Below are 25,266 nucleotides of genomic sequence, written 5' to 3'. Positions count from 1 at the left end.
CAATGAGGTATCACCTCACACCTGTCAGAATGGCCACCATCAACAAATCATCAAACAAGTATTGGCAAGGGTGAGGAGAAAAGGGGACTCTCGAATACTGCTGGTGGGAATGCAGACTGGTGCAACTACTATGGAAAACAATATGGTGTTACCTCAAAAAATTAAAAATTGAACTTCCATTTGACCCAGTGTTCCCACTTCTAGGAATATACCCTAAGAAGCCTGAAACACCAATCAGAAAGAATATATGTACCCCCATGTTCATAGCAGCACTATTTACAATAGCTAAGATCTGGAAACAGCCCAAATGCACATCAGTAGATGAATGGATAAAAAAGCAGTGGTACATATACACAATGGAGTATTATGCAGCTGTAAGAGAGAAAGATCTCTTGTTCGTTGAGACGACATGGAGGGACCTGGAAAGTATCATCCTAGGCAAAACAAGCCAAACAGAAAGACAAGTATCATATGATCTCACTTATTTGTAGAATATAATGAACATAATAGTCTAAGGAATGGGGTAGTCCCAGAGACATGGAAGTGGGGTACAGACTGACAACCCCCAGAAGAGGAGGTGGTGGGGGAGAGATAAACCACAGAACTTATATGCCTGTATGCATGAACAGTGGACATGGACAACAAAGCTGGGGACAGGGCGGAGAGGAAGAGGTAGGGGGAATCAGTGGTGTAAAAAGGAGAAACATCTGTAACAAAAATAAATTAATTAATTTTAAGAAAAAAGAAAATAAAATCGATAAAGAAAAAAATTTTAAAAAAAGAAATTACAGATATCCATATTCCCAATAACACTTATATTGCCAGGAGTACCATTGCTATAGTTCACATCACAGGGTTTTATTGATCCATAAGCTTTACAAAACTCTAGTTTCCACATATCAACATATTGTATATACTTCTAATATGGACTGGTTCATGAATTCACATTTCATCCTTGCACAGGGCCCATGCTAATCTCTGTATCGTTTCGATTTTAGTATATGCACTGCCAAAGCAAACACTTGAAATATTTTGCAAAAGAACTGTACATTACAAAAATTCTTATGAAATAGAAAAAAGGGGGAAGTTACACAAACCCACCACTTTAACAAAGTTATTAATATTTTAGTACAGTTCTTTCCAGGCTTTTGTCCCATTCTCACTTTTTTCTTATTTACTCACTTACTTATTTGGGCTTAACATTTCAATTGAAAGCAAACAATTATTATAAGACCACCCACATCATTGCCCAACTCTGATTCATTCTCTCTCTCTCTCTCTCTCTCTCTCTCATTCTTTCTATCTCCCCCCTTTGCTAATTATCCTCAGGGGTCTAGAACTTTTACAGCATGTTGGATACAGAGAAATAGCTTTGATACCAGTTAGCTTAGGTTTGTATCCTGGCTCTACTGTGTGGACTTAAGAAAATTACTAGGCAACTTTGTCTCAGTTTTCTCACCTGTACAGTTTTCTCATCCCTATCTGTTGGGTTCTATGAGCATGAAAAGAGATAATTTATGTAAATTGAGTGATACAGCAATAAGCTCAGAGTAAGTGCTCAATATATAGAAACTTTTTTTCCCACTTAAATCATAAAAATTATTTCATATTTATTTTATTTGTTTTTAATTTTTTTCTTTATTGATTTTAGAGAGATAAGAAAGGAGAAGAGAGAAAGAGAAAAAAGAAACATCGTATTGGAGATTTCGCCCACAACCTGGGCATGTGCCCTGACCTGGAATCGAACCGGCAATCTCTTGGTGCAAGGGTCGACACTCAACCACTGAGCCACACTGGCTGGGCTATTTCATATTTCTATTTAATCTTCCTGTCATTTTAATGGCCAGATAGTAGTGTAATGCAAATACAAATCATTAAGACTAATTCACTCTCATTTTGTTTGACAGGTTATTTCCAGTTTGGGGCCATCTAGATAATACTGTAATTAATGTATTATTTTTCATATAATACATGTTTCACCTTAGTCTATAAATTTTCTTTAGAAAATTCCTTGGAATTATAATTTGGGGTAAAAGTATGAACCTTGACATGGTCTTGTTACATACCCAACCATATTTTTTTGAACTCATTCTTTTTTAACTTAAAAAGTAATCTAAGTGAATATAGAATTTTATACCTTGTTTTTTTCATTCACTATTATAGCAAAGATTTTTTTTTTTTTTTATTCTCACCCAAGGACATTTTTCTATATTTTTTTCAGATAGAGTGGGAGGGAGAGAGAGAGAGAGAAACATCGACGTGAAAGGGAACCGAGGTACGTGCCCTTAGCGGGAACCGAACCTGGGTCTTTCTGGACCACACGTTGACACTCTAACTGCTGAACCAAATTGTCCAGGGCACTTTTTTTTTTAATCATATATTTATATTTACAATGGACTGCTCCATGTCTTTAGCTTTTTCTGTATTCTTGGATTATTTCCTTAGAGTAGAGATACACAGTATAATTACTTGAACAAATGGTATGACAAATCATATGGCCTCTTATCTATAAACACATTGCCCTCCAAAATAATTGTATATACTGATTTATGTGACTACTGATAATATATAAGTCTATCAGTGTAACAACACATTCTGGAGCATTGTGTGTTATAATTTTCTTTTAATTTAATTTCATTTTTTCATCCTCACCCGAGGACATTTTTTTAGAAACATCGACACAAAAGGGCCACATCAAGTGGCTGCCACCCACACAACCCAGTCAGGGCCGGGGACAAACTGCAACCGAGGTACGTGCCCTTATCGGAAACCGAACTCAGGTCTCTCCAGACTGCAGGCCAATGCTCTAACTGCTGAGCCAAAGCGGCCAGGGCTGTGTGTTATAATTTTAAAAGCTTTGTAAATGTAATGATTGAAAAGACCTATTTAAGTATGGGAGACTTTTTGCATGGCATGCATTTTGTTACAATCTGCTCTGCCATCTCCTGCCCCAAGGCAGGGTCTCTCTGCATACAATGTCTCTGCATTCCTCTAGATAATCATGTACTCTGCTAGCCATTCTTTGCTTATCATTTGTTCCACCTGGGGTATTTACCTGAATTTGCTTCAGGTGGGATACTCATTAACTGTTTCACCTGCTTTTTGCCCTATATATTGTGTGAACTCCCCCTGAATAAATGAGACTTGATCAGAACCCTGTCTTGTCTCCATTTCTCATGTCTCTTGTCCCTCCTCATCCTCACTCCCCCTCTAGAGTCCTCGTTGCTCGACCTGCTGGACGGGTCACTTAAGTTTGGTTTGATTTAAATGTTAAATCACCTATAATTTCAGCATTTCCCTTTTTGAAATTTAAAGCAAGGGTGGAACTGAAACAGTGGGAAGCTGCTTGATTTGACTAGTAGCCTGATTATATTTCTCCTCAATCTGTACTACTCAAAATTTCAGGCATTAGCTGCTTCCTCTGTACTTCTCACAGCTGTTCTGTTTTAACATGGAATTCTGCTTTTATAGAACAAACAGAACTAAGCAAAAAACATACTACTCTCTTTGAGTTTACTTTTCCTAAGAGGAGCCTGCTGTTGAGAATACAGTTATAGACAAGATGTTACAGGATTATAGGAGGCAGCTGATGACCACCATAAGCACCCATATAAGAAAACAGTTTTTTGTTGGCATCATCAAGGTCTTATCTTAAAAGTTTAGAAAATTGATTCTGTATACTCAGAATTAGACTTTAAAACTGGATTGTGCTAACCAGACCCCTAAAAGACTTCTTTATAATTAAAAAAAAAAAAAAAAAAAAAAAAAAGCCTTTAACATGTAGATCAGAACTTGCTTCAGAACATTCTATTCCCATATAAAAGTCTATATGAGAAATAATAATAATCAAGGTGGTATGTGTAGTGGGGACTGTGGCTGGAATGATTTCAATGAATGTTGTTATCATCCTATGTGAATTTGATGCATTCATCACCACTGGAGGGATACACCTGACAGGTAATAAGAATGCATGGGCCAGGGGCCACTCTCCATTGGACAGGCTGGGATTCACTAACACATTTTTCCATGTTGACCTCTTTCCCTAGACTTTATGCACACTGTTTTTAATTCAATTCCACATTTGTTAAGCATCTTCTATGTGCCAATCCTTGTGTTGGATGCTAATACTACATAAATAAATAAAAACCCAGTTCCTGCCCTGGCTGGTTTGGCTCAGCGGTTAGAGCATGGGCCTGCGGTCTAGAGAGACCCAGGTTCGGTTCCTGCTAAGGGCACGTACCTCGGTTGCAGTTTGTCCCTGGCCCTGGTTGGGCCCTGCGGGATGCAGCCACTTGATGTATCCCTTTCCATAGATGTTTCTCTCTCTCTCTCCTTCCCACTCCATCTGAAGAAAAAATGGAAAAATGTCCTCAGGTGAGGATAAAAAAAAAAAATTAAAAAAAATAAAAACCCAGTTCCTGCTTCCGGGTACCTCAGAGGCTTTTGGAGAAAACTGAGCATGTATATAACTTTAAAATACTGTATGATTGGCCCGGCCAGTGTGGCTCACTGTTTGAGCATTGACCCATTCACCCAGAGATCACTGATTCGATTCCCGGTAAGGGCACATGCCCAGGTTGTGGACCAAATTCCCAGTGGGGGGTATGCAGGAAGTGGCCAGTCAATGTTTTCTCTCATCCATGTTTCTTTCTCTCTCTCTCTCTCCTTTCTTCTCTCTCTAAAAATCAATAAAAAATATTAAAATACTATATGTAAGGTAGCCAGGCGCCGCCGGTGGGAGGTGGGAAGAAACCGAAGAGCCAAACAGCCGAATAAGCAGAAATCGGGCTTTATTGGGTACACTCCGGGCGGGTTCACAGACTCGGGGGGTCGAGTCCGAGAAGCCGCGCCGATGCTGGGGTTTGTGATTTTTATATCTGCGCCTGTGGCAGCGGGAACTTGTTGTTAGGGTTAGATCATGAGGGGCTATGCATGGGGGCCCCTGGAATGTGAGTCTATTGTCCCGGAGCAAACAGTTCCTGGACTAGGACAGGAGAATGGGACAGGAGTTGATCTATGAGTTCGGGGCAAACAGTTCCTGAAACAGGGAGGGAGTTTAGGTTGGGTAAGCGAGGTAAAGGCTGAGCAGTTTGCCTGGCGCCAGTTCCCAGGCTCTCGGACACTATATGAGCCCTGGCCAGTTTTGCTCAGTGGTTAGAGTGTCGGCCTGTGGTCCAGAGAGACCCGGGTTCGGTTCCCGCTAAGGGCACGTACCTCGGTTGCAGTTTGTCCCCAGCCCTGGTTGGGTCGTGTGGGTGGTAACCACTTGATGTCTCCCTTTCATGTCAATGTTTCTCTCTCTCTCTCTCTTTCTCTCCCCCTTCCACTCTATCTGAACAGTGTCAAAAAATGTCCTCGGGTGAGGATAAAAAACAAAACAAGCCCTGGCCAGTTTGGCTCAGTGGTTAGAGCGTCAGCCTGCGGTCCAGAGAGACCCGGGTTCGGTTCCCGCTGAGGGCATGTACCTCGGTTGCAGTTTGTCCCCGGCCCTGGTTGGTCGTGCAGGTGGCAGCCACTCGATGTGTCCCTTTCACATCGCTGTTTCTCTCTCTCTCTCTCTCTCTCCCTCCCTCCCACTCTATCTGAACCAAAAATGGAAAAATGTCCTCGGGTGAGGATTAAAAAAACAAAACAAAACTATATGACTGTGTTACAGATCTAGGATCTGATTTCTTGTCACATGGCTGGATTGCAGAAACTTAAATTTAGCTTTGCTATGTGACATGAGCAATTTCACTGGGTCTTAGTTTGCTTGTATGTAAAATGGAGACAATATTAACTCCTATTTCAGTGAATTGTGAAGTTTAAATTAAATAATACATGTAAAGTGATCAGAACAATGTCTGGCATGTGGTGTGAAAGTTAGCTATAATGTTAACCTTAATTAGCCTCATGATGGATACTGGCAATATGACATGGGCAATCTAATATTTCAAGCTCAACACAAGGAGGAACGTATAGTCTAAACCCTTCCCAGCACTTTGGCACATATATATGCCATGATAGTGGAAGTATATTATCAGGAAAGGTGGGATGATTAACTTCTTAAAATGGGGTATTTATCTCAAATTTGGAAGTATTTTTCCTTGGGGGTTTTGCACAATAGTGATATATATATCAATATGTTCCTGACATGTTGTGCTCTACATTCCAGGAAAGGTCCACAGTTACATTTGGGCACTTTCAACACCTCAACCCAAAGGATATCACTTTGATTCTTATTCATCTGTCCCAACCTCCAGCACACACCAGGGTTACATTCATTTTTGGTTTCCAAGGCTAGTTATGAACTCCTTGAAGATAAAGACCATGATGGGTCAATCTTGAATTCCTACCCTCAGACATAGAGCCTGTAAGTAGTAAAAGCTCATCAATTGTTGACTGATTAAATACATGACTTTGGTAGTGGACATTTGTGTCTGACTCTCCAGCATCCATTCCTACTTTGGGAACCTATTGGATATCCCACTTTAAGTTCAAATGTTCTGAATGGAGCTCCAGACTTAAGACTTTACTCACACATTTCTTCTTTTTGTTTCAGTGATTGTTTTAGGAGAGGGCACACGACATAACATTGTCCAGAGTTCATCTCTGGATTTTTTTGGAAAATGCTGGAAAAAATACTCAGAGATTTTTTATTTTTGGTGAATTTGAACATAGAGGGCTTCTTTATTTTTTAAACTTTTTTTTTCTTTATTGGTTTTAGAGAAAAGGGAATGGAAAAGGAGAGAGAGAGAGAAACATCGATGAGAGAGAACATCGACTGGCCATCTCCTGCATGCCCCTCACTGGGGATCGGACCCACAACCTGGGCATGTGCCCTGATGGGGAATTGAATTCATGACCTCTTGGTGCCTGGGTCGACACTCAACCACTGGGCCACACCGGCTGGGCAATGGAGGGTTTCTTAACTACTAATAGCTACCGTGTTATCATGAAGGCAGACATCATTTGAAAACAGTCAACAAAAAGGAAGCAGAGTGAAGAGCTGGTAGAGAGACCCTGGATCTTGAAGATACTGTTAGACCCCTGCACCAATCTGCATCTTTGATTGCTCAGTTACATACACCAATACAATCTCTCATTTTCTTTTTTTAAAATGGATTTTAATGATTGACAGAGTCTTTAATGGTGGGGCTAACATGAAAAATTGAATTTTGAAATTCAGCTTCTTTTTGAAGTTAAATTAGGTCAACCAACCAAAGAATGAGTGTGCACACGTGTGCTCTGTGACACTAGGAAACCAATTTACAAGCTGTTCAAGAGTCAGTCAAATATTTTGTACATTAAAGAAAACATGAAACAGAGAGTTACAGAAAATGATAAGACATGAATTTATCAAAATTGTCAATAAGAAGATGGCAGCAGGCAGGACTGGAAGGAGGGTGAGTGTGTGAGAGAGTGAGCGAGTGTGTGAGAGAGTGTGACTGGACGTGAAGGTGGACGACCAACCCCGAGCAGTGCAGAGCCTTGGAGCAGAAAGTTCCTGTGCTGTGGACGGGAGCAGCCAGCTACTGCAGTAAGTGGCCCTTCAGGGCGCTTCTCCCTGCGCCACCGAGAGGTCCTACCATTTTGGAAGATCCCAGGTCTTTCCTGGGAGGAGGGAGTGGGAGCAGCTAGGGCCCAGCAACCTGAGCCCACCAGCACACCTGGCACCATCGGATCAGTGTGTCAACACAGACCAGTGCACAGTAGTGGAGCTCCCAAGGTGTTGGTCACGGAAGCCACAGACAGCCTGGAGCCCAGCACCATCCCCCATAGTAGCAGCCCGATTAGAGTCCAGATATACCCCCAGCAACAGAGGCTGGGGAGCAGACATCCTTCCCCAAGCAACAGAAGCACAGACCAGAAGCTGAGACCCTTCCCCAAAAACTACAGCAAAAGCTGAGCAGGAGCTGAGCCCCACAGGGCAGCAGCACTCCCCAGCCGCCAGCGGCAGGACCTGGGGCTCCACAGAGGCCTGTGCGGTTCAGTAGCCCACAAGAGCAGTGGGAAACCAGAGCTCCAGAGAGACTGCTGCGATACAGCTGCCCGCCTGCAGGAACTACAGGGTGTGGGGGCAACATAGAGGCCCACGCGACCCAGCAGGGTTTACGCGATCCTGTTACCTGTGGGACCTGCGAGGTGCTGAAACACCAGAGAGGACTGTGCCACCCAGCAGGGACTGTGTGATCTAGTTACCCAAAGGGCCTGTGGGGTGCTGAAGCACCAGAGAGGCCTGTGCAACCCAGCAGCCCATAATATAGGCATAGAGCCGGGTCCCCAAAGGATCAGTGCGATCCAGTTACCCGCGGGACCTGCAGGGTATGGGGGCACAAGAAAGGCCTGTGTGACACAGCTGCACACAAGATAGGCTTAAGAGAATGTGAAAATGGAGGCGGAGTGAATAGAAGCTATGCAGACGATCTCCCAGGATCAGACGGGAATTACAACTAAAATAAAGACAAATGCTCAGAAAAAAGCAATAGAAAAGCAGCAAAACAGGACCATATAACCTGGGACACTGGTAGGATTGGCGAAGGTGCGAGAGGATGGTGGGCTGGGAGCCCATGGACAGCAGCGGTCTTAGCTGTGAGCAGTGTCCTTAGGGAATAAAGACCAAACCCACTCCACAGCCAAGAGAGCCAGAACAGAGTGCTAAAATAGCCACAGCCACTCACCTGGGGGCTACAGCAGAGGGAGGGCAGACAGGGCTGGAACTCTGTGGAGACACCCGGGATTTGGAGGGCACTCAGAGTTTTTGCTGAGCTGCTGCCACAAAAGACGGTGGACAGTGTGCTCCCTCTCCGAGATGTGGGGAAAAACAGCAGCCCCCCACCCCTCGAAGATTCAGTCTTTCCCAGGGGAGGCAAAGAAATGCAAATAGAGGCTCATTAACAACCAGCATTTATCCCACCGTCTGGAAATCCTCTTATGCAGAACACCAGGGCTACATTCCAAGGCACTGAAAAACTGAGACTACTAGCCACCAGGAAAAAACTAGAGGTTAACTGAATGTTTCCTGGGCTTGCAACTCTACCCAGGAAAGTAAGACTTGACAGTTGTGTTTAACGTGGGCCCACCCAGGCTAATCCAAACCCAGTAGAGGGAGCCACAAACAGCAGAACATCAACACCCACAGGGAAAATTTGGCAGGCTCCAAAACCCACTGAGATAGGCAAAATGGTGAAACAAAGAAACAAATCCCAAATGAAAGAACAAGAGAACTCTATCGAAGATGAGATCGATGAAATGCAGCTAACCAAATTATCAGAGGTAGAGTTGAGAGCCATGATCTTGAGAAAACTCAACATCATGAGTAAGGACATCAGCACCATGAGTAAAGATATAAAAACATTGAAAACCAACCAAGTGGAAACGAAGAATGACATAGCAGAAATTAAGAACACATTGGAAGGACTAACCTGCAGAGTAGAGGAAGCTGAGGACCAGATCAATGAATTAGAAGACAGGGTTGAAAAAATCAATTAATCAGAAAAAACAAAAGGAAAAAACAATTAAAAAACAGGAAGACAGCTTAAGAAAACTGTGGGACAACTGGAAACGTAATAACATTTGCATCATAGAACTCCCTGAAGAGGAAGAAAATGGGCAAGGGTTAGAGAATATATTTGAAGAAATAGTGACAAAAAACTTTCCTACCTTGGTGAAGGAAGAAGGCATTCAAGTTTAAGAAGCACAGGAAGCCCCAAGTAAGAAGAACCCAAACAGGCCCACACCAAGACACATAGTAATTAAAATGCCAAAAATTAAAGACAAAGAGAGAATCCTAAAGGCAGCAAGAGATAAGCAACAGGTTACCTACAAAGGAAACCACATAAGGCTCTCAGCTGACTTCTCAACAAAAACACTACAGGCCAGAAGGGAGTGGCATGAAGTAATCAAGGTCATGAAAAACAATGATCTGAATCCAAGACTACTCTATTCAGCAAGGCTATCATACAAAATAGAAGGTCAAATAAAGAGTTTTCCAGACATAAAAAGGTTAAGGGAATATATTAACACCAAACCAGCACTACAAGATATGCTAAAAGGACTGCTGTAATTAGTAGAAGAAATAGGAAGAAAAATAGAACTACACTAAACAAAAATGGCAATAAATAAGTAAATATCAATTATCATCTTAAATGTGAATGGTTTGAATGTTCCAAGAAAAAGACACAGAGTAGCAGACTGGATAAGAAAGCATGACTCATATATATGTTCTTTACAAGAGACCACCTCCCAACAAAAGACTCACGTAGGTTGAAAGTGAAGGGATGGAAAAAAATCTTTCAAGCAAACAGAAAGGAAAAAACAGCTTGGGTAGCAATACTCATATCTAATAAAATAGATTTCAAAATGAAGGCCGTACCTAGAGACAAAGAAGGTCACTACATAATATTGAAAGGATCTATCCAACAGGAAGATATAACCTTGGTAAACATATATGCACCCAGTTTAGGAGCACCAACATATATATATATATATTTTATCCTCACCCGAGGACATTTTTCCATTTTTTGTTCAGATAGTGTGGGAGGGAGAGAGAGGAACAGAGAGAGAGAGAGAAACATCGATGTGAAAGGAACACATCGAGTGGCTGCCACCCGCACAACCGACCAGGGCCGGGGACAAACTGCAGCCAAGTACGCGCCCTTAGCAGGAACCGAACCCGGGTCTCTCAGGAACGCAGGCCGACGCTCTAAACGCTGAGCCAAACCGGCCAGGGCAAGAGCACTAACATATATTAAAAATCTTCTGGAGGACTTCAAAGGAGAAATCAACAGCAATACAATCATAGCAGGGGACTTCAATATCCCAGTCACATCACTGGATACATCTTCTAGACAAAAAATTAACAAGAAAACACAGACTCTAAATGAAGCGCTAGATTAAATGGATTTCATAGATATCTACAGAGAATTACACCCCAAAACTTCAGAATTCACATTCTTCTCAAGTGCACATGGGACATTCTCAAAGATAGACCACATGTTAGGACACAAACTAAGTCTCTACAAGTTCAAAAAGATTGAAATCATATCAAGCATCTTCTCAGATCACAATGGCATGCAAATAGAAATCAATTGCAACAAGAACACGAAAGACATTTGAAAATATGGTGGCTAAATAGCATGTTATTGAACAATGAATGGGTTACCATGGAGATCAAGGAAGAAATTAAAAACTTCCTGGAAACCAATGAAAATGAACATACAACAGCACAAAATCTATGGGATGCATCGAAAGCAGTTCTGAGAGGGAAGTTCATAGCACTACAGGCCTACCTCAAGAAACAAGAAAAATTTCTAATAGACTATCTAACCTCACAACTTGAAGAACTAGAAAGCAAACAGAAAGAAAACCCCAGAGCAAGTAGAAGGAAGAAAATAATAAAGATAAGAGCAGAAATAAATGACATGGAGACCAAAAATACAATTTAGAGGAGCAATGAAACAAAGAGCTGGTTCTTTGAAAAGGTAAACAAGATTGATGGACCCTTAGCTAGACTCACCAAGAAACAAAGAGAGAGAACCCAAATACACAAAATCAGACATGAAAGAGGAGAAATAATAACTGACACCACAGAAAGGAATGTTAACAGATAATATGAACAATTATATGGCAACAAATTTGACAATCTAAGTGAAAAGGACAATTTTCTAGAAACACATAGTCTTCCAAAACTGGACCGGGAAGAGATAGGAAACTTGAACAGACCAATAACAACAGAAGAAATTGACGATGTAATCAAGACTCTCCCAGCAAACAAAAGCCCAGGCCCGGACGGCTTCTGGGGTAATTTTGTTGAACATTCAAAGAAGAACTAATACCCATTCTCCTCAAAGTATTTTAAAAAACTTAAGAAGGAAGACTTCCAAACTCATTTTACGAGGCCAGCATAATTGTAATTCCAAAACCAGAAAAAGACACTACAAAGAAAAAAAACTACAGGCCAATATCCCTGATGAACATAGAAGCCAAAATCCTGAACAAAATACTAGCAAATCGAATCCAGCAATACATCAAAAAAATTATTTACTATAACCAAGTGGGTTCATTCCAGGGATGCAAGGCTGGTACAATATTTGCAAATCAATAAATGTGATACACCACATAAACAAAATGAAAGATAAAAATCATATGATCATATCAATAGACGCTGAAAAGGCATTCAACAAAATCCAGCACCCATTTCTGATAAAAACATTCAGGAAACTGGGAATAGAGGGATCATATCTCGACATAATAAAGGCCATATATGAAAGACCTACAGCTAACATCATATCAATGGGTAAAAATTAAAAGCATTTCCCTTAAGAACAGGAACAAGACAGGGATGCCCACTTTCGCCACTCTTATTTAACATAGTCCTGGAAGTCTTAGCCACAGCAATCAGACAGAAAGAAAAAATAAAAGGGATCCAAATCGGAAAGGAGGAAGTGAAACTGTCATTATTCACACATCTGTATCACATGATACTATACGTAGAAAACCCCAAAGACCCCATCAAAACGACTTAGTAAATGAATTTGGCAAAGTAGCAGGATACACAATTAATATCAAGAAATTGATGGCATTCTTATACACCAGTGTTAAACTCACAGAAAGAGAAACTAAAAAAAAAATCCCATTTACCAATGTGCCAAAAAAATTAAGATACCTAGGAGTAAACTTAACCCAAGAAATAAAGAACCTATACCCAGCCCTGGCCGGTTTGGCTCAGCGGTTACAGCATCAGCCTGTGGTCCCAGAGACCTGGGTTCGGTTCCCGCTAAGGGCTGTACCTTGGTTGCGGTTGGTCCCCGGCCCTGGTCGGTCGTGTGGGTGGCAGCCACTCGATGTGTCCCTTTCACGTCGATGTCTCTCTCTCTCTCTCTCTCCCTCCCACTCTACCTGAACAAAAAATGTCCTCGGGTGAGGATAAAAAAAAAAAAAAAAAAAAAAAAGAACCTATACCCAAAAAAGTACAGGTCATTGAAAAAAGAAATGGAGGAAGATATAAAAAGTGGAAGAACATACCTTGTTCATGGATTGGAAGAATTAACATCATTAAAATGTCCATACTACAAAAAGCAATCTATAGATTCAATGCAATTCCCATCAAAATACCAATGACATACTTCACAGAACTAGAACAAATACTGCAAAAGTTCATATGAAACCAAAAAAGACCTTGAATAGCCACAGCAATCTTGAAAAAGAAGAACAAAGTAGGAGGGATCACATTACCAGATTTCAGGTTATACTACAAAACCACTGTAATCAAAACAGTCTGGTACTGGCACAAGAACAAGCATATAGACCAGTGGAACAGAGAACTTGGAAATGGACCCATGGCAATATGCTCAATTAATATTTGACAAAGGTGGCAAGAGCATACAGTGGAGTAAAGATAGCCTCTTTAATAAGTGGTTTTGGGAAAATTGGATAGCTACATGCAAAAAAATGAAACTAGACCATCAACTTACACCATACACAAGAATAAACTCAAAATGGATAAAAGACTTATGTTACTCATGAATCCATAAAAATTGTAGAAGAAAATATAGGCAACAAAATTTCAGACATCCTACTCAGCGAAATTTTCATTGATACATCACCTAAGGCAACAGAAACAAAGGAGAAAATGAACACATGGGGCTACATCAAACTCAAAAGCTTCTGCACAGCAAAAGATACAATCATCAAAATGAAAAGGCAACCCACTATATGGGAGAGCATCATTGCCAATGATACATCAGATAAGGGGTTAATTTTCAATATATATAGAGGCTCATACAATTCAACAAAAGGAAGACAAAGAACCCAATTAAAAAATGGGCAGAGGAACTAAATAGACACCTCTCCAAACAGGACATACAAATGGCTAAAAGACATATGAAGAAATACTCAATATCACTAATCATGAGAGAGCTGCAAATTAAAACAACAATGAGGTATCACCTCACACCTGTCAGAATGGCCGCCATCAACAAATCACCAAACAACAAGTGTTGGCGAGGGTGGGGAGAAAAGGAGACTCTAGTATACTGCTGGTGGGAATGCAGACTGGTGCAACCACTATGGAAAACAATATGGTGCTACCTCAAAAAATTAAAAATTGAACTTCCATTTGACCCAGTGATCCCACTTCTAGGAATATACCCTAAGAAGCCTGAAACACCAATCAGAAACAATATGCATACTCCCATGTTTGTAGCAGCACTATTTATAATAGCTAAGATCTGGAATCAGCCCAAATGTCCAGCAATAGATGAATGGATAAAAAAGCAGTGGTACATATACACAATGGAGTACTATGCAGCTGTAAGAAAGAAATATCTCTTATTCCTTGAGACGACATGGAGGGACCTGGAAAGTATTATCCTAAGTGAACCAAGCCAAATAGAGAAAGACAAGTATCATATGATCTCACTTATTTGCGGAATATAATGAACATAACAGTCAGAGGAATGGGGTGGTCTCAGAAACATGGAAGTGGGGTACAGACTGACAATCTGTAGAAGAGGGGATGGTGGGGGAGAGATAAACCACAGAATTTATATGCATGTATGCATGAACAGTGGACATGGACAACAAAGCTGGGGACAGGGCAGGGAGGGAAGGGGAGGGTGGAATTAGTGGTGTAAAAAGGAGAAACATCTGTAACAAAAATAAATAAATTAATAAATAAAAAAATAAAATAAGAGTAACCCTTATTTTACTTAATAATGGCCCCAAAGCATAAAGAGTAGTGATATTGGAAATTTGGATGTACCAAACAGAAGTTGTAAAATGCTTTCTTCAAGTGAAAAGTAGAGGCCAATGAGACATTTTGAAAGAGTTGTATAAATTTTATTAACATATATTGTTATAATTGTTCTATTATTGGTTGTAAATCTCCCTACCATGCCTACTTTATAAATTAAACTTTATTATAGTATGTATGTATGTAAAGGGAAAAAAAAACGTAGTATGGTATATATCGGCACTATCTGCAGTTTCAGGAGTGCACTGGGCATCTTGGAACATATCTCCCACAGATCAGACTGTAGTAATAGAGAGTGGCCAGGTGATAAGTAGAGTCTGGGCCCAATTCCATCTCATCATCATGGATGTGTACGTTCATTAGAGATGATAATTAGGAAGACCAGTTGCAACACAGGTATGTGCTTATGAGGAATAACAAATTAGAAAAAAAGGATAGAAAATTACATGTTGCAATTATCGCTGAAACCATGTACATGCCCGGATGAAGAGAAAATGGGGACAGCAAAACCGAAAATACTTTTACTTGGATGATGAGATCATAGGTGGTTTTTGTTTGTTTGTTCTTTCTCAATTCCTCAAACTCTCCCAAATGCCATTTTTGCTTCCTTTGTAAAAGGTACTTAAAAAAAAAAAAAAAGACTTAGAACTCATCTAACTCTTTTGTTTTAAAGATGGCCATTTATATCCTTTCAACCAATCATATTAAGGTCATAAAAAGTAAGAAGGTCAAGGGTAGCCATTCTCCTCAGTGTTATGATGAGTCTCATAGCCAATCACGCATGAGGTATCTATCACATACAAGGTGCTTCAGGAATGACAAAAATCCCACAATCTTCCTGCCCTCCAGGAACTTACAGTCCAAGGGGGAAGTACAACATGCTTAAATCCATATGATTCAAAACTAGAAAGACAGCTGCTTCAGAGAGGAACAAAGAAAATATTGCTGTGCCCAAAATAAGAGCTTATTCATTTGGAGAAAATCAGAAAATATCCACTGGCAGAACTGGCATCTGAAGGACGGATAGAATTTTGCCTGGGAGAAATGAAGTTTCAGAAAGGAACTGGGTGTTCTGGGTGGAGGAGAGCCTGTACATGGGATGCGAAACCCATGCCGATCTACCTGGGCTGGAAATTCCTTTAAAGTAGGATTTAGGAGAAATGTCCTGCAACTCTAATAGTGTCCGGGCACTGCCTGTTTAGCAAGGGGAAGTGGTTGATACATGGGGGGTTGCCAATGTACTTGATATTTATCAGGTATTTACTGCCTGTGACACCTTTCTTATACTATTCATTTTTTTTAAAAAATAAGGAATATGATGCTTAGAGAGATCAACTGATATATCCAAGTTGTATAACTCACACATAGTCGAGCTGGGGTTGGAATCTCTGATGACAGGGCCCGCAGTCCACCCATCCTCCCCTCTGGATAGTAAGAGTGAGATTTATTCTTGACCAGTAAAAGAGACCACAGGGCAAGTGTAATCAGTAGAGTTCCACATGGTAGAAAATCAGGGCACATTATGGAGTATAACAAATATGATTTTATTCCCCTCGCTCTATCCCTTCCAAACTAAACAGGCAGCCTTAATCACATTCCTTAACCTCTCTGTGCCTTAGTTTCCTTATCTTTAAAATGGAGACATAAGTAGTGTTTTTTTCAGAGGGTTTTGAGAGAATTCATTTCAATACATATAAAATGCTAAATAATATCGGGTATATAGTAAGTACTTGATAAATGTCAGGCAGTTTGATAGTATGCTGTAGTATAGAACATTTCTCATATTATGACCCACTGCCTTATGCTCTTCTTCCCTGAAGAAGCCTGAATTTTGGGATACTGGAGCTGGGGATCCCTCTCACTATTTGATATTCTAGAGAATAGCCCCAATCTAGGACCAAAGATGGTGGTATTTTGACCATTATGCCACTGGGTTCCTAGGTTAAACACCACCAGCCAAGGATTTAGCATGCTAACCACATATCTGAAGGCAGGTGAGGGTTCAGAATTGATGGGCTTGCTTCCCGGGGAGGCGGCCTTGACTGCCCGCCCTGATCTCCACAGCATTAGGATGTGCTACTCCTCAAGGAGGGAACGCAGATCAACACAGGGGAGCTGGGAAACAGCCCTGGGACCCACCCTTCTGAAGAGGGCATCCAAGTGAAAGGCTTTCAAACCTATGGGAGCCAACTGGCCGGATGGAATATGAAACTTACTGACCTGGATGGGCCCTGGATGGTCACTTAGCCAAAATTATAATATATAGAACAAACAATCCCTCTTTTGATTGTTTGTTGTTGTTTTTCATCTTCAAGGACATTGTTTGATTTGTAAAAACAGGGAATGGATGAATTGAGGTGTTATATGGTTTGTCTGTTACTCACTTTCATACCCCTTCATTCTCATTAACTCCAAATTCTCTTCAGTCTAAGCACCAGTTCAAGAGCCTGCTCTAGGCCCACTGACCTAAGACTGTTGATAATGTGTACATATACTTGCTAATATACACATTTGAATAGTTCATGGGTCAACTAATGCCCTGCGTTTCATGGCCCCAAATTTAACCCAGTGAAACTGTTGTTGGTGTGCTCAGTTAGCCTAGCCCTTAACATACACATAATAGGATCCACCAGGATTTCTTAGTGCCAACAATCAAAGGCCCTGACTAGTGGGTATCACCATATCTCAGATGTAGAAACTGAGCCACTGAAAGGTACATCAAAGCCATATAGAGGGCCAGCAAAAGTGCCTTAGTCTGGGGCTTTGACCACTGTGGCTACTCATCTGAAATCTTTGCAGGCACAGCGTATTAGCATGCCCAAACTTTTAAATGTATATCATTGGTTTCCAAGGTTAAAAAAAAATCCAACAGAATTTTTGGAAGGAAAGATGTAGTTAAAACAACGACGACAAAACTATCGTTCAACATGGTGTCATTACCGGGAAAATAAATGCTTTGTGATTTAGATGACACAAAAATACTTGCTTGCTTTTCTCCACAATTTGTGGTTGGCCACTCTGTGTACTTAAATGCTTCCTGTTAATTAGAACAACTCAAACGATTTCAAGATTTCAGTAAGTCATATTCCATGTCGGCTATGGCTTGACTTTGTAGAACAAAGTGAGCTGATAGTTTCAATAGGCTTTTCTTAAAGGCGAAAATAACTTCTGTTGGCAACCTGTCCATTTCTGTAACCAAAAATTCCCACTTATCTCTGCTCTGGAAATTACTTTGGAAACTTAAAAGGAAATAATTCCCTTTGTTTTCAGTCCTGAGGCAAGGAGCCTCAGGACAGTCGCTGGGGTCCAGGAACCAATATGGTGATTTCCTAAAGTGCAGCAGTGCTTTCTCCATCACAGGCTGCAGACCTGGGAGCCGGTAGATAGTGGAGGGGTGGGCTGCCCGCCCGCCTCCAGCACACCGTGACCAGGGGCTGCCTAGTCTCGCTGCCGTCTCCAGGTTAAAGTGCTGGGTCATACAAGGGAATTTGCAAAGTACACACACACTCTGGGCCCAGGGATTCTCTTTCAGAGTCCAGAAGCTTCTTGAAGATGTCCTGTCAAGTCACCTCAGCTCCAGAGACCACACGTTCAAATCTGAGGAGAAAAGTCCACAAACAGGAAAATCACTTTTATGATATAGAACTTCTCAAAAACAGATTAGGGTAAAAAACTACTTGAGGAAAAAAAGCTCATCTACCTGGAGGCAGCATGGTTCAAAACCTCTTCCCCCTCTAGCACTGCCCTAGTCCAAGTCTTCAGCCGCTCTCTCCAGACCTACTGCAAGGGCCTTCTCCCTCCATTCTCCGGGCTGCGGACAGCTCAGTACTACGAGAGCACAGTCCATAGGGCTCCCCTATTCAGAATCCTTTAGAGTTCCCCACTGTGCCAGATACTTGTTTGTTCCCAGGGCCTCAGTCTCCAGTCAGCTCTCTCCTGCTCGTGCCCCAGGGAGGAGGGCATAGTGGAACGTGTCACTGGGTTTTCTTCCCCCTGGCTTCCATACCATTCTTTCTCTCAGCCTAGGAGAGAAAGGAGACTGCAGTGGTTAGGAGAGTGAGGATGGGGTATGGATTCCTCAGCAACCCCCGAGACAGGCTGTAGGCGAACTTCATCCCTTTGTTAAAGGCCATAGCTCCCGTGGGTGGCCCTCTCCTCTTGCTGTCCTCACCAGGGCTCCAGTGACTGCTCCTTCCCTTTCCCCTTCAGGCCCAGGGATGGTTAACTGTTCCCTGCTTTTGCTCATTCCAGGTGCTCAGTATCCCTTGCAGATCTCCCCTAATCTTGCTCATGTCTTTGTAAATAGTAAAAACTTGTAAAATTGCTATCACCCCTTCAGCCATTTCCTGCTGAGACCTGAAGGAGGCACCTATGCCCAGTGAGTAAAGTCTGATCCCCTTTGCCTGGAACTTGTGGCTCGTAATATGGCCGCCAACAGTCTTCCCTCTTATCTCACACTGGGCTCTCTTCAACTAGCATCACATCCCTTTTCCTGCCGATGCCCCATGTCTCCCTGTCTCTCTGCTTTATCTCCTGTGTCCCCTCTGTATAGACAAGAAACTCATGCACAAATACGAAACAACATAGAGATTGGATCAATTTCGGGGAGGTATACAGAAAGCTGATCTCCTTTGTTTTAAGTTTAGCTTAAGCCAATAAGCAGTTTTCTGGTCCGGCTGGTGTAGCTCAGTGGTTGAGCATCCACCCATGCATTAATTCATTCATTCACTCACTAACTCACTCACTCACTCACTCACTCACTCACTCACTCAACACACTCACTCTCAAACATGTATTAAGTGTCTGCTGTTTTCAAGATCTTATGTCAGGTAGACTATGTGGGAATTGTGAAGTAAGTACAAGAGGTTGCTGGTTCAATTCCCAGTCAGGACACATGCCCAGGTTGTGAGCCAAATCCCTAGTGGAAATCATGCAGGAGGCAGCCAACTGATGATCTCTCTCATTGATGTTTCTATCTCTCTCTCTCTCTCTCACTTCCTCTCTCTCTAAAATCAATAAAGGAAAAAATTTTAAAAAAAAGAACAGTTTTCTGTTTATACTCTATTGTAAGAACCTTGGATAACTAATATTGTACTTACTTCACAATTCCCACATAGTCTACCTGACATAAGATCTTGAAAACAGCAGACACTTAATACATGTTTGAGAGTGAGCGTGTTGAGTGAGTGAGTGAGTGAGTGAGTTAGTGAGTGAATGAATGAATGAATGAATAGCACTATACTGGGAATAACAAGACGTTGTGTTTTTCTGTTATTATTTCATTCAAAGAAGTCACTTATTATCCCTTAGCCTCAATCTCACTACCTGTAAAATGAGAAAGTCAGGTCTGTAAGCTCTAACAAACCACAGCTTAATGACTAGAATAACATTTTTTTAAAGGAGGCTTGATATATACCTATAATATCAGAATCCACTATTACAGTTTACTGGTTGACAACTTGGTTGTTTGTAGAATAGCAAGAAGCTTTGGACCCAAATAGCAGCACAAGTGAGTAAGAGTAGCTGCAAGAAGAATTTACACAAATGGAAAGAACAGTGTGCCACAGATAAGGACTCAGCTGGCCTGGATTCTAGCTCCAGTTGTACCACTAATTTATAAAATAACCTTGTACAGTCACTTCATCTTTTACATCCTTGCAGTGTGTATCCATCCCTTTCAGGTTAACTGGGCTAGTAATCTCTGAAAGCAACGAAGACATTGGTAGATGTCATTGAAAGGGCATATAGAGTTTCCCCCCCTATGTAATGCATCTAACTACTGGGATATAGAGAAGTGGGGGTAGGGGGATAGATAAAAGGGCTTCAGAAAGTTTGTTCTTCATCTAGCAAGCGTCCCTGGGTAATTAAAAGTGATATATTGGGACAGTTAAAAATGTATAAAAGTAGAGAAAATTCAGGAAACACAGAAGAAGAAAACAATACAAGTTTCCATAACATAAAGATAATAATTATGGGCATTTTTATTTCATATTTTGGGAGAAAGGAGATGTGGTGGATTTATTAAAACCCAGTTTTTATTTTATTTTTATTTATTTATTTATTTATTTATTTATTTATTTATTTATTTATTTTTGGTACGTGCCCCTAGCAGCAACAGAACCCGGGACTCTCTGGTTTGCAGGCCGATGTTCCAGCTGCTGAGCCAAACAGGCCAGGGCAAAACCCAGTTTTTAAATAGAGTATTAATGGCATGGTAAGTACATTTTCATATCTTACTTTTTTCTTTTTCTTTTGTAGAAAGCATCTCCCCATATTATTATTCCTCAGAAACAGAATTTTAAATAGTAACATATGATCTATTGAGTAGAGGTTCCAGTTTTTCCCTGTTATATCAGTCAGGGTAGACTAGACTATGCTGCAAACAACTTCGATATAATAAACAAAGGTATGTTCTTGCTCATATTCCATGTCCATTGCAGGTCAGCAGGGGGCTCTGTTATTTGTAGTTACTCAGAGACCCAGGCTGATGTAGCAATCACTAGCTCAAATGTTGCTGGTTACCATGCCAGCTGCAAAAAGAAAATATGGCAAAGCACACACTTGCTTTTAGGTCTCCTACCCAGAAGTAATACCCATCACTTATGCTTACATTTACTTGACCAAAGCAAGTCACATGACCACACCTAGCTACCAAGTTAATTGCAGAGAAGTGCAAACCTATCATATACACAAAAACAAGACATCCAGGAAATATGTAAAATAACACTAATGCCTACCCCATCCATGACAGAAAAAGGTGGTTTGATTTGAGTCTTTTTATTTTGTATTATCAAAGTTAAGGTCTTGAAGGTCCATCTGGAAATATTGAGAAGTCTGGATTTCCACAAGAATAAGAACAGGTAACACCTTTCTCAGAGTTGCCCAGGAAGTTATGGACAGAGCTATGGAGTGGAAAACCAAGCCCTGAGCAGCTGTTGCTTGAGCTTCTGAGCCCTACTGGGCACTCCCACAACAATCACTTCTCACTTCAGTCTCTGGTCAGTGAAGCAAAACCAGAAAACCCTTCCCTGCTTAAGTAGAAAGGAAGAATATTTATCTCAATAAAGTCTTGTTAGTGGTGCAATGGACATGCTCAGGGAAAGTCCCAAGATTCCATCTCCCAAAGTGATGCTAAGAACCTGAGAGCCCAGGATGGCTCTTGAACAGTTGGAGCTCAACACCGTCTCAACATAGTGGTTTGGGGTGAGACAGAACTGTGATGGCAGAGGATAAGTATGGAAAGGTGAGAGCCCTGAGCTGTCTGGGCCCAAGTACTTCCTAGTGGGGCTTTGTCCTCAGATTTCATGAAGCTGAGGTAGGAGTGGGGGTGGCATTAGGTTATTCAGTACAAGTACATCGACTATAAGAGAAGGTACAAAGGCAGGGAGAACCTCTAGGTCAGGGGTCAACAAATGTTCTCTGTACAGGGCCAGACTACAAAAAATTTAGACTTTGTAGGCTATATATATATAGTCTCTATTGGAATTAATAAACTCTGCCATCAAAGGTAGGGGAAAAGGTGTAAATGCTGGGGGGTTGGTGTGGGGAGACAATATAGAGACAATAAGCATGGGTTTATTTCAGTAAGATTTTGTTTACAAAACTATTGGTCCCCTGGTCAGTTTGCCTAAACCTCTTTGGGTGATACGCATCAATGAATAGTAGAATGTTAACTCTGATTGATTCTCATTTAATAGATGTCTAATGAAAGCACAACACTTCCTAAGACGTATTGCGTTTTCAAAGGAAGAGGACAACTCTCACCTGCTTTCTAGAAATTTATAACTTAGTTCGTTGGGAACTGCTAATGTTACTCATCTAACCTTTTACCCAGCATAAATGCTATAGTTAATATACTTATTTTCTTTGAATAAATATGTAGCATACAGGACATTAATGTTCATAACCTGGTCTGTGAACCCAATTTTACTAAATTCAATACTTGTTTTTTCAGGATAAGAAAAAAAAAAAAATGACAGCCCTGGCCAGTGTGGCTCAGTTGGTCGGAGTGGTATCCTGTACACCAAAAGGTGTTGGGTTTGATTCCTGGCCAGGGCATATACCCAAGTTGTGGGTTTGATCCCCACTCAGGTTGCATGCAGGAGGCAACCAATCAATGTTTCTCTCTCACATTGATGTTTCTCTCTCTCCCTCTCTCAAACATTAGTCTAGATGTTGCTATGAAGGTATTTTGTAGATGTAATTAATATTTACCATCAGTTAACTTTCAATAAAACAGATTACCTTTTATAATGTGCATGGGCCTTGTTCAATCAGTTGAAGACTGTAAGAGCAACAACTGAGGTTTTCCAGAAAAGAAGAAATTCTGGTTGAAGACTGTAATATAGAGTTCCCAGACTGCTGGCCCACCCTACAGATTTTGGACACCAAATTGCACCTTCACCTTTTACCTGAATTGCCAGCCAGCCAGCCTGCCCTATAGATTTCATACTTGCCAGTCTCCTAGTGTTTGTTTCCCTGGAGAAGCCTGAGGTGCCTTTTACCCCCAACAGCAGGTGCCAGGTTTTCTTGGCTGTCTAAACACGGGGCCCCAGACCTATTCTCTTTCCATTCCCAAAGTCAATATCTCCATGTCCTGATCCCTCTTGTTCCCAGGGGATATAATACAAAATATTAAAGTAGTTCTCGATAAAGAGTTAATTGTTGGTTAACAGCTTTATAGAGCAGGAACTTAAAAAGCATCTACTGAGTGTCGGCCTGTGGTCCGGAGAGACCCGGGTTCGGTTCCCGCTGAGGGCACGTACTTCGGTTGCAGTTTGTCCCCGGCCCTGGATGGTCGTGCGGGTGGCAGCCACTCGATGTGTCCCTTCACGTCGATGTTTCTCTCTCTCTCCCTTCCTCTCTCTCCCTCCCACTCTATCTGTACAAAAAATGGAAAAATATCCTCGGGTGAGGATTAAAAAAAAAAAAGCATCTACTGAAATCTAGCGCATTGGTATTTGTCTTGGCAAAATTATAAAATATTATGCTAAGTAAAAAAGAACAATTTTTCCTTTAATACTCCATTGCCATTAATTATTAGTCAGTTTCTACATTTACAAAGCTTTAATCATGATTACAAAGACTTGGATCAATACAGAAATAATTTTGAATGCAACTAAAATATGTAGAACAAAAAATAATGTGTCAACATTGTGTAAGTGTTAAAATGTGTACGTACAAGACAAAGATGAATGGAAACAGATAAAGACATAACGTTTTTTGTTAAAGAGCATCTGTTTCACAAATGGCAAATATATGGCCAAGGTCCATGATTTCTCTCTATCTTGCACTCAAGTTAGACATTCTTCACCAATCAACACACTTCCCACCTAGACATGGTCTCCCAAACCATTCTCATGAGGCCTGTTTGTTCTTCTGGACTGGGTCCACCCTTCTTAATTTACAGATGACAAAACTGAAGCCCTGAGAGGAGGCGGAGCTTACTTATGGTGGTGTATCCAGCACACAGGAAAACTTGAATCTAAATCTCTTGAATTTTAGTTATGACCTCTTTTTTATAAAAATAAATATTTCAGGCCATGGTTGGGTGGCTTAGTTGGTTGGAGCATCATTCCATACACCACAAAAAAAGGTTGTGCTTGATCCCCAGTTGGGGCAAGTACAGGAGGCAACCGATTGATGTTTATCACATTGGTGTTTCTCTCCCTCTCCCTCCCTCCCTCCCTCCCTCCCTCCCTCCCCTTCTCTCTCTCTAAAATCAATAAAAATGTATCCTCAGGTGAGGATAAAAATATTAAAAAGTATACATTTCAGGGATAAAACAAAGTATAGGGAATAATACAATGGAACATCTGTATATCCACCATCTATTTTAAGGAGTTAAATGTGGTGTTTATAATTTTTATTTTATTTTTGTATTTTTATTTCACATAACTGTTTCCATAAACTCTGCTTAGAGGTTGTTTGCAAGTGTTTAAGCATCTCTATAATAGGTCATATGTTGGGTATATCTTTCTGTAATCTGTCTTTCCTCCCCAAATTATATTGTTCAGATTTTCCATCTCAAAATATATCTCATTTTGGTGCTTTCATTTTAATTATTGTATAGTCTTCTTATTCATCTATTTTCCTATTGATTCATATTTGATTATTTCTAATTTGTTGCTATTAAACATAACAGTACCAGGAATATTCCTATGTGTGATTTATATCTATATAAGTGCTCCTGACCTCTTGCCACACATTCTCAGGGAAGTGCCAGGGAGGGGTGAGGAAGAGAGGAGGAGCATCACTCTCTCACCTCCCGGACTCTCCCTTCTCCCTGTTAGAAGGTAGAGACGGTGACTGTAATTGGTTGGGGAGGTGGTGAGGGGAGAATTACTCCCATTTCTTTAATTTGACTTTTGACTACGATAGTTACTTTATTTTGAATTTTATTTTATTTATTTATTTTTATCCTCATCTGAGGACATTTTTCCATTTTTTGTTCAGATAGAGTGGGAGGGAAGGAGAGAGAGAGAAACACTGACGTGAAAGGGACACATTGAGTGGCTGCCACCCGCACCACC

The 25,266-nt window shown here is 41.0% G+C and overlaps 1 protein-coding gene and 1 non-coding gene across 3 annotated transcripts in view; both read right to left on the bottom strand.

Moving 5' to 3' along the window:
- Nucleotides 1–918: 918 nt before the first annotated feature.
- Nucleotides 919–1,022, bottom strand: LOC118630315. The gene has a single exon (XR_004959563.1). It is a non-coding gene; the product is annotated as a U6 spliceosomal RNA (small nuclear RNA).
- A 14,961-nt stretch (nt 1,023–15,983) lies between these two features.
- The window catches only part of PDCD1LG2 (programmed cell death 1 ligand 2), a 69,847-nt gene continuing 60,564 nt past the window's right edge, over nt 15,984–25,266 (bottom strand). Inside the window, exon 6 of one of the 2 annotated variants that reach the window (XM_036261914.1) lies at nt 15,984–18,331. In XM_036261914.1, the coding sequence (XP_036117807.1) occupies nt 18,300–18,331 (32 nt within the window). In that variant the 3' untranslated portion in view covers nt 15,984–18,299. The remainder of the gene's footprint in view (nt 18,332–25,266) is intronic. The other variant, XM_036261913.1, reaches the window with a different exon arrangement.

The sequence above is a fragment of the Molossus molossus genome, unplaced genomic scaffold (assembly GCF_014108415.1).
Source record: "Molossus molossus isolate mMolMol1 unplaced genomic scaffold, mMolMol1.p scaffold_m16_p_14, whole genome shotgun sequence".
Taxonomy (NCBI): Eukaryota; Metazoa; Chordata; class Mammalia; order Chiroptera; family Molossidae; genus Molossus; species Molossus molossus.
The sequence above is the reverse complement of the archived record's forward strand: the minus strand, read 5'-3'. Positions and strand labels throughout refer to the sequence as shown.